This window comes from Echinococcus granulosus (assembly GCF_000524195.1).
Source record: "Echinococcus granulosus chromosome Unknown EG_S00026, whole genome shotgun sequence".
Taxonomy (NCBI): domain Eukaryota; kingdom Metazoa; phylum Platyhelminthes; class Cestoda; order Cyclophyllidea; family Taeniidae; genus Echinococcus; species Echinococcus granulosus.
The window spans coordinates 355731-366696 of record NW_020170406.1 but is presented as its reverse complement, the minus strand read 5'-3'; the positions used below and the strand labels follow the sequence as shown (position 1 = coordinate 366696).

General features: G+C 40.9%; 1 protein-coding gene across 1 annotated transcript; it reads right to left on the bottom strand. All coding sequences in view use genetic code 11, as the record gives it.

Moving 5' to 3' along the window:
- Positions 1–1571: 1571 nt before the first annotated feature.
- On the bottom strand, positions 1572–7587 carry EGR_04283 (Histone acetyltransferase p300; the record flags this gene model as incomplete). Its single annotated transcript, XM_024493532.1, has 4 exons — positions 1572–1737; positions 1771–2575; positions 4505–4708; positions 6882–7587. 4 exons carry the CDS (start codon positions 7585–7587, stop codon positions 1572–1574), a joined length of 1881 nt encoding a protein of 626 aa, XP_024352040.1.
- Between the last annotated feature and the right edge of the window lie 3379 nt (positions 7588–10966).

Genomic DNA, 10966 nt, shown 5'->3' with positions numbered 1-10966 from the left:
ATTAGAGGACTGGAGAAATATAGTTCTCTGTAAAGAAGTGAATATGTGTACTCTCGGAAAACCGTTTGTATGTGTATCCATGTGTGTGTATCTACTGGCAACTTTGAGACATGCATAAGAAGTAGTAGCTAAAAGAACAAGGCGAGACTTCATCAGTTGACATTTAATGTATTTGGTGCATCCTCAAACAGAGTTGTGGTGTTTTGCAATTACACTGTCAATTGGATCACAGTTTTTCCTCTACATGATTAGCCAAAAACTCTTAATGAAATATCCTTCCTTTACTACATTGTGAAAACATTTTCCGAATGACTTCGACCTTACATTAGTCCAGCTTTCCTCCACTCGTGACTGTCCTAAAACAGAAATGGGTGTATTTGACGGTGCGTTCATGTGCACAACGTCTATTGAAGGAGCATTCCAAAGTGTGTAGACGCATCGTGCATGCATTAGTTAACGTAAGTACACACGCATTCGATCGCCCAAACATGGGATCAACCCCTGCAGAGCATTGTCATGTCATGTTACCTCTATATCACGTCACGTGCGTGCCGGGTAGCCAATGTCAAGTCACCCTCTGGCATTGCGCCTTGACTCCAGTTCAGGTCAGCTAACAATCTGCTAGCATGCAGACATGACTCATTAGCCAACTACCAAAGCATTTGTCACACCCCTATCATCAACGTGACATTCTGCTATGTGTACATGTGTCCGAGGGTTGCCAATGTGTGACTTGGGGAGTTGTCTGTCAGTTCATTTCACGAAGGGTGCGATTGCAGAAAATCCTGTTACAAACACATTGATCGAGTTAAAAAAATTAAAATAGGCATGAACTTTTGATTTGTAAACTAGTTAAATTTCCTTCCCAATCTGTTCATTGCATTGAGTGCAGTGAAGTCACCATATTCAGGCATCGTATCCCTGAGCCCTCCAGTTGCATATTTTACATTGTGTTTGGTTCGTTTAACTCAGTGAACTCCGCATTATACGATTTGCAAGCGTTTGATAAATACCGATTGAAGTGGATGCATGGCTTCTTCATGCGGAGAAACACCTGCGAAACACCATTGACACAGGTATTTGCACTCTAAAGAGGGAAATGACGCAATGCAATCACTTAGCGGCAAAAGCTCTCGTCATGCCGGTTAGAGCCCCTTGGCGAACTATTGTAGTAAACCTCAAATGAAGCAGATTGTGTTTAGTCTAAGTTGCACTGCTTTTAGCATGGAATTGTAATTCATTAAAAGCTAGAAAAGCTAATTTTTCACATTTTGACTATTTTGTCTTCATTTATATACTCTGAATGTGATGTTTCCTTAAGCTAATGTGAAGAAGTTGTTATGCAATCTAGCAATGTTAACACAGGCACAAATGGCCCAGGAGGTGTGATGTTTACAAATATAAACTGCACTAGATCCCATTTAACCCAAACTTTTTTCACAAATTCGAAGGAATTAATGCACGCCGAGAACAAAGAGCTTTCACATAAAAATTTGTGTCCCAGATCATGGCAATTTTATACGCGTCAAATAGAGCATATTTAAAGATGTGAAGCTGTCACTACAAGAAAATTACAAGTATCTTCTCCGATGTCTAGTCTCCTTTACAAACTGTCGCAGGTTATTACGTCCATCTGTAGGCATGGCAAACGACTTCACCTCCTCCTCCGGCGTAATACGCATGGCGATCATACACCTTGTCAATTTGTTCATTCGTGGATCAAATTTAGCTCTAAATCTGTTTACTTAGTTAAAATAAATAACTGCGCACCTTTCACGAAAACCACGATCCCGCTGCAGCCTATATGCAAACAGCTTCTTGAACAGCTGCGGTCTATTTTGAGAGGAAGATATTTTGTCGCTGCGATTAGCAATCGACAGATAAAGAGCCGGTTGATATGGGAATGAGGGGAGTGCTGAGCTAGTGGGCAGAAAAGCGGTAGGCTGAACTTGACCAGATACTGCACTTGGCCAGACGCCTTTTTGACATCCTATCTTTAAACCCCCATGCCGAGTGGATTTCCGCGACGGAGAAACTAGAGAAGACAACGTGAAAAATAAATCTTGACGGTTCTCTGCTTTGCTACAATCGGAGACGCGCTGAAGAGACATCCGTATAATGTTGCACGAAACGCAATTTTGGTCATTCTCTTCACCGGTATGATCATGACAAAGCCACTCAAGTGATTGTGGTGAATTTTGGGGAAACTCTTGAGTTGAACTGCTGTGTGAAGACGAATTGGAATTAAAGCAACTGGAATTGGTCAAATGTGGCGCAAAAGACCAAGAAGTTGGGTTGGCAACAGTTTTTTTTGCATCCATCGTAATCTGCAGTGTAGCTAGCGATGAAATAATTGGTTCAACACTGCACGAGGACCGAGAAGTGGCGCAGATGACTTCTGAATCAAAGGCTGGGTCGTCCGTTCTCAGTATAGTGCTGCTCATTGAATCTCGTCCCCAGGTCATCCTATCGGCAGCTAAGCTTGGAATTGGCGAGACATGTTGCAGGAGGTGTGGAGAAAGTTCACAGGATTGCTGCTGATTAGTTTTATTGTCACTGATGTTACGAGGCAGTTCTTGTGATAACAAAGCGGAAATATAACCATTGTCCATTGAAGAAAACTGAAATAAACACGATTTAATCAGTTTTCATATGATAAACTCCCAGTTACCTTTACTATTGGCTGATAACACTTCTAAAGGACGATTCTTCCTTCTTCCAACAAGGCAACGTCCTAGTACCAGGGTAATTGTCGTCAACAGCACGTAGGGTACGAGTTACGCCGGGCCAGTCAATGTCACAAATTACGAGTCAAAGAACTCTCACCTCCCCCTCTCATATGACTAGCGCATACATTTAAACAAACACTCAAAATCATAGCAAATTAGGATAAATGTAAAATGCAGCTATTCTGATCTGCAGAAATTTAAGTATCAAACATGCCCTAATTTGTAGCATATTTCCGAATTATACATGTCCTATTTTTTCCACCAGAAAGTGTTTTTCCCTGCTTTCACCCAAATCTATGGATGAGGTCCATCTGACTCATTCACTGTCAGCATTCAAGTCATTGCAAGGAACCGGGATCGGAAAAATCGCTTGAAACTATTGAGTTCATGACCAAAGTCTTAAGGCACTTTTAAGAAAAACTTGGTAATGCAACATCAAAAAATTTCAGCAGAGATCTGTTTCACATGCTAGTTTGCGGCCATAGGATAATGAGATTCACCTCTACCTCAAACAATTTGCAATATTTTGGGACCTATCCTGATGAACTCCCTCCTAAGGATAAATGTATGATATGAAACAAACAAGGAACTTGTGCATTAAAATATGAGTTACCTCCTAACTAATAATATCTACTCTTGGATTTATAAAAGAATAAAACAAATTGCCCAAATTCACTTTGAGCTTAAATTAATGATTTAGAGGGCTCTGAAATTATCACGTTTGACTTGAATCACTAACTGAATACGAACAAACGTTCGAATATCGGGAAGAGCAATCTTTAGGTTCATGGGTCACTCCCTAAAGGTGCTATTCATCTCCACACATACGCTTCTAAATATTGTCATTATCGTAAATAATTGATGGAAAAGACCCAAACTAGTCTTCTGCATGCGTTTAGTGTTTTCGCCGCACTTAAATTTAAGCAAAAAATGGCATAAAAATACAATTTAAATGGTTTACAAATCAACTAACAGGAACCAATGACCCACGTACTTTAATATCCTTATTCAACAACTAAAAAGCAACTCTTCCTAGGCCTAAAACATCACACTTCCATTTTACGTGTTTTCAACTCAGTCAGTGTTTGTAATAACATTTTGTGCAATCGCACCTCTCGTGAACTGAGGAACGACCAACTTGTCATGTCACGCAATGGCTACCCCCGGACTCATGTACACATGGCAGAACGTCACGTAACTGACATGCTGGTAGCGAATGCCTCGGCAGTTGACCATTGAGTCATGCCTACGTCGTGACTAACAGCCAACTGATCTGACCTCGGGTTTGAATACCCCTTAGTGTAGTTGATTTTTTTTTCATTTCAAATTGATAACAAATCTACTATTATTTAGGAACAATAAGATATTAACATGTTATAGACTATACAACCATTTATCGCATTCATTGCTTAATCCCTATCGTCGTAAGCTTTAAGTGAAATAGATTAGGTTGTATTTTGGACAATTATTTTAGACCGCCCTTAGTAAAGAAACGCATTTTATTTGGACCAGAGAAAGGTAAAGTCTAACAATTTGAAAATTTCGTCTTAACCACGCGTATTTTTGGTTGAATGTCGCATCAACCGCCATTAGGTGCATGAGCCTGCAATGCATTTTGAGGTGCAAAACCCATTACGCACCTTTCCAGGCTTGGTGTGATGTCTTGTGAAATCATTCCAGTCCATTTGAGATATTTCTCCACTTCTCTCATTAAACTTCTGCTTTAACACAAGCAATGCAATCTAGAAGACTAGGTAACGGAGGATGGCATGTACCCGGGGGCTGGGTATCAGTATTAGGTACAAGAGTGGATTGTGCTAAAACTTGGACAATGTTGATGGAAAACAAAGAGTTTCTTGAGCTGGAGGCGATGACATTGTCGATGCAGCCGCCAAGATCGCCCAGCTGTCTGCATCGTGACCCGAAACGTGTGGTGAAGTTGAGCAGACACTGAATCTTTTCAGTGAGCACAGGGATCACTAAAGCCTATAAGGAAAGAGCCATTTCATGTGTGTGAGACGTCTTACTTCAACTCGGTTTGACGAATTTCATTTATGCTATTGCGGAACAGGTCTCATATCGGAAGAAGCTTTGCGTATAACTGGCTAGGTAGTCACTCATTTGGCTGAAATAGGATACGAATATAGCAAATGAAAATTATAAGGGCAGCAAGAACGCGTGGATATATCGATGAGCTCTTTTGAACAAAGTTGGTTTAATGGAAAATTTAGAGACAATTAGGAATTTAACATTCTTCTTAAAATTATTATGGATTTCCGTGTAGCTGCATGATCATGGCAATTATCCCTGCTCTTAAACAGCCAATTTCAAATAGTTGGCCATCAGCACCCTTTCTGTTTCAGGTCTTCAATAAGTGCTTTGGCTACACAAAATCAGAAAGAATACAGAGTTGATAACCAACTGATGACAAGGGAAGTTTTCATCACCCTTCTCAAATGTTGTATTAAAAAATCACCTCATACATATTTGTCCACTTTTAGGACCATTGGACTACTCTCCTTCTTGTCTTCACAAGAATTGATAAAATATTCATCATGACTACCTAATTTAGCCCAAATGTCTCACTCTCAACAAAAATAAGCCCTCCATTCCATTTTTGCCGGTTGTAGCCCGCAATATACAAGTAAAAACTTGCGAACACTGTGCCGATTTGTTAAACCTACTAATGCGTGTCCCTGTTTCCAAATAAACAGTGAAAACAGTCATGCTATGCATGTAACCGAGACATAACCCCCCTTATCATTACTAAACCAGTAAAACAAGGTTGCTAGTTTATGCACCACATAGATATGTGGGTTGTAAAAAGCGCCGAAAGCTGGACACCGTGTCGGAGTCGGAGTAGGTGTTAGAGTTAGTGAGCTTAGTCACATATGCTCCCAACAGCGAATTGACTTTGATCTTCGAGTAGCTGTCAGGATAATTTGCTTCTTCTAGTGCATCGCTGTTTTTAATGAACTAACCAGGAGAGACTGAGCGACAGCACAAAACTTTTAGAATGCTTGGACGTTAGCCACCAAATGAAAGTTCCAAAATATTAGGCAAAAACAGTTTCAGGGGTTGCAAGCGTCCGAGTCAAGTATGAAAAGGTTATAAATCGCCACAATGTCATCAAAAGAACGGCAGCGAAATGCCGACTAAGTCATTATGACAATTACCATACCCAACTTACTGAGACACACGTACTTGGTGTTTCAGTGGATTACCGCATTGTCGGCTCTTGAAGTCTGTTTTACTTCCAAATAGGCAGTATCCATCTCGACTATAATTAATAGTGATTAATGAGAATCCAGAAAAAAACATCCATTGGCTTTAAATCATGTTTGAACGAAACAACCATTATGCAATAACCATTAGTTTATACCCTATCCTTTTCAACCGCAACTTCTATACATGTCCACGAGAAGAGTTTAACTCGACTTCATTGAGTGTCCTGTAGGAGGCACGTCCATGAAGGCGCCGCCATGCATTATCCAGTAAAGTGCATGTAATTTGGAGCACACGGTTCTTTGTCAAGTCCCTCTAACCCAAATCAGCTCCTTCAACTCCCAATGGTTCATTGTAAATGGCTTAGGACCACAAAATGACAGTCATTTCATGGCATAACATCGTGGATAGCATGAGTCCACAGTCGTTAAGCTATAAAATTTTCAGTCCTTTTGCTTTGGCCACCGTTAAACCAACATAACTGTTTCGCGTATCCAAATAACAGGTGTGTTTAAACAAATGTACACATCCCAAAACACTAAGCAAAAGCTAAAAAGAAAAAGTGATTGTAAAACCCACGCATGTCTTAGGATTTGGGGGTGTTAACAATAGATATGGTTAAAACTACTTGGCTGGTTGATGTAACAGAGGAGCTAAAAATGACCCAAAGGCCTTTGACTGGTGACTTGGTGCTCGTGATTGCGGGGACAAGACAAATCCATTGGTATCCAGAAGAATGCTTTAGTGTGGTTGTCACTATGGGAAAATTCATTTAAGGAACCATGGACTCGGCGGTCTGCGAATACGTGCATTAATAGATTCGTGCAAAATGAACCCATCTGGACCACTTCGCTTTTGTAGCTCGAAAGTACTGTACAGGTCTCCAAATCGCTGCGTGAGATCGCTACTGTTGCCATGATGGCAGACCTCCCTGTTGACGCTCTCGTAGCAAATCTCCACAGATTGGACAGTCGAGATTTACGCAGTTCTTCCAGTGCCTAATTAACCATCTAGATGAAACGCAGTGCTGTATTAAACAACTTTTTTCTCTATCACATTGCTCCAAATGCCTGAGCACGTTTTGCAATGTATGGCAGTGTCGATTATTGCATTGAATTGAACGTTTGAGCCCTCGCCGTCGACAGTATTGAGCATGCAACAGCAAACGAAGATGGTATTGAATGAGCTGCCTTCGATGGGCATCAATTCTAGGGTAGGGCTTCCGATTTCGCCAATTCGCATTTGTCGAATCTGCCACTGGAGCTAGATGACTCGGTATGCTGGTGTGCGACGCTGTCAATGAACAGCATTGTGGTTCCGCGAGTGAGTAAAATTGGGTTAAATGTTTGCTTCGAAAGAAGGGAGTATGCGTAAAAATGATGGTCGTTTCTTCAAAATTCCTTAAGTAACGCTTCGACTGCACTGTATTAAGCGAAGAATTGGGACCAGGAGGAAAGTGGGACTTTGATAAGTGAGAGTCGAAATACAAGCACGAGGTGTCTGGAATCTGCACTGGCTGCCTGTCCCACTGGGAGTGTGAGGGGTATCCACCGCTGTACTCTTGATCATGAGCGATGTCATTGATATTAGGAGGTATCCTCATTGATTGCTGCTGGTTGATATATTTCTTCATCAAGAACTGTTATGAAAAAAGGTGATACAATTTGCAGACTCTTATATTTTACCCTAACAGACGAAAAACCAAACCGCAATTTGCTTGTCTAGAAATGTGATCAGTTTAATCTTACACTAAAGGAGCGACGTAAACGATGGGCAGAACACAATAATCACTACTGTCAACTCCAACAGCGTAGGAGATGTAGATGTCTAGCAGTGGTTAGCAATTTATTCAGTGAGTAATAGTGTGAGTTGGAGGACAAAAATCAGAAGCAGAGGGGTACCAATTTATTAATTGAGGCGTATTTATAACAACGCTGTTACAAGTCTCGCAGTGAAGTTGACAAGCTTCACATTTGCTCACTAAATTCAACTCTACTGCGCTTTTGTCACCGGAAATAAAATAAACAGAAAGGCAGCTATTTTAAATCCACTTTCGTTGTTGCGCCGGATTTCTACTAGATGCATTTTCTTTCTAGAAGGTAGTTTTAATAGCTATTCCTAGGCCGCTACTTTTATGCATAAAAATCATACAACTTCACTTACGTCGCCTTTATTACTACCGTACCTTTACACTGACTACGGCCTGTTAACTCCCTTGAGCCGTTACTGCATCACACTACTAACTCGATGTGGCCTTTTATAGGCTTGCTCACCCAATAATCGATTAGTGGGTTGTCGCCAATCCGATTTAACTTTATTTGATTGGCCACTATGGCCAGATTTTTCGTTTCATTAATCGACCTCAATATTTGTTCCATCACCTCACCTTGTGTCGCCTCGCTACTTTGTAACCACCTTTCGATGGTATTAATGTATGCAGCTCTCTGTTCTGAACGACTGATGGTAGTCAATATACACCGTTGCTCGGCTCTATGATGGAGCTGTGGTACTATCCCAGAACCATGGCAGTGGTCATGTTTGTTTCTTATTGCCTCATCTCCACTTCATCAGTTCATCCAAGCTTAGGCAAACGGCAGTTAGTGGATTAGTTATGCATTCAGTTAGCGTAAACAAGCAAACAAGTGGTGAATTGTGTCAAGTTTTTAAAAGAGTCAGTAAATTAATCAAGTGTCGCAAAATCACAGGAGTTCTTTAATGAAAGGGGTCATTTTTTAGAAAAATTTGGCCCTCGCTAGAAGACATTGTGTAATACGTAAATTATTTAACTCGCGGTTTTGGTTAAGGGTCAATTTTTGTCTTGACCATTGCACCTTTGCTGGGTTGGCTGACTTATGGGCCATACAAGTAGCCCCAGCCCCTACTATATGTAGAATATATATATTCTACCCGGGCATAACGTCTTCATTCGTCATCAGGCAAGTCTCGGGGTTCTAAACTGGTGACAACGGGAAGCGTACCAGCTCTTGAAGGACACCTTTGCCCATTTCTACTTTCGGGTGGTGAAATTTAGCGGAACGGAAGAAGTGTATATCTTTCGGATAAGGGACCTGATGATGACTCGAAACAGAAGGGCTGAAAATTATGCCTACCTTGGGCAACTACTTCAGTTCTGTGTTCCACCGGAAAGCTATTAACAACGAAAGCTACACCGGCTATTAACCTGTATGGAGACATCGATAAAGCAAACTCGTGGTACCTCCCCCAAATCTTTACTAGCTGGATAGAATCCAAATGGATACGACTAGGCTGTAACCGAGTGACAAAGACGTGGCAAGGATGCATAGACGCGAAACCCTATGTTAAATTCCATCCTCCCCTATAAGTGTGTATCAGGCCAACGTTCCTACGTCAGGCTGTAGACACGCGTGACAGGACGAAACTCCAGATTCAGTATAATCGCCAAGCGGGACCAATGACGTTGTGACCAAGTATCTTCTCATTGGCATGTTATTCGATGACCGACACGGTTGGGTAGTGGATGTTTTCTTTCAGCACTGATTGCGTTGCGATGACTGACACTGGATGTCGAGGACGACGCTCAAAAGAGGAGAGGGGCTATATAATGCGGTAGATGTTGACAATTGTGACTTCATCGGGTGGACTGACCTCTGAGCCATTTCAGTAGCCCCAACCCCTACTGCATTTTAAATGCATTTATTTTTCTTGTGCATTGAATACTTTCGTATTCAGTGAAGTGGCGGAGCACTACACTCTTCATGCGTTTAAAAGTATTTTATCTTTGCAAAGGTTCAAGAATAGTGGCATTTTAATCTTTTATGACAAGTTTTGAGTAGTTTTGGGGATCCCGCATTAATGGGAATATATATGCGAAACCCGTATGTCTACAAACGTGTACATGGACATGATCATTTAGGGTAAAAACTGCATCTGTGCTGCAAACAACGCTATCTAAAATGTATGCAGTAATCGGTTTGGTCAGGTAAAGACTTAAAAAATTATGAGGCAGCCTTTTAGATCGGTCACAAATGAGGCGAGTCAATTAAATTAATGAAAAATTTACTTCGGGAAGGTTAATTTAAACACTGGTTATGAGTCGAGTTGAATATGGACCCAACGAGCTTGTGAATTGGCCTTCGAACCATGAACACGAGTAGGAATTTGACACACCTCGTTTATCTTATCACCAATGGCGTATACATTTACTATAATATCATTTAACATTGGGTGTGTAGGCTTAGCGCTTTGATCGACGATGTGTGCTCAATTTCGGAGTCTACCTGCGAAGAACTTAAGGTGCCTAAATAAAAATGTGATTTTACAAGTATTGAATTGACTTATAGACGAAATATCACGAATTCGGAGACTGTGGTCAGGGCAGTGACCAAAGAATTTAACACTTGTGGTCCAGCCACCATAGCCGGATCGAGGCATTTGAGTGTGAAAACTGGAGATACAGTCCGTATGACCTGGATGGTCACACGGCCCTTGTTGTGTTCACATCTCCTTTTCGGTTGCAAATGGAAGATCCTAAGCTGCTATATCTAGGCTAGATGAATACCTTAAAATAAGCACAATTTTTGCTTCTCTTCTGTTATTATTTCTCTTATAAAAGCAAAACTAATAGTCATTGCGTCATAATTGGATGTGAGTTGGGTCAGCATTGTGATGCATCCTCAAAAGGGTTACTATCTCTCTACTCAATTGTCAAATTCTTATGTTTGATGACGTATCGAGCTGTTTTGACCTACATTTCGCTCCCCAGGCAGGTTGTGGTAGACATTGGCAGCTGTGATAACATTGCAATAACTAATCTCACAGAATGAAGACTTCACTAGCTCACCAAATTTATCACTGTGCAAAAATTTGTAATCACCTTGTGAAAGGTTTTATCGAATCTTCTTACGACAAATTGTTGATCATTCTGAAGATTACCTTTGGACAGGTGAAAATGCTGGAAAATATAGCCTTTCAGATTATTGTATTGTGGATATCAATTATCATTAGGAAAGCATCAGTGCATAATTCATTTC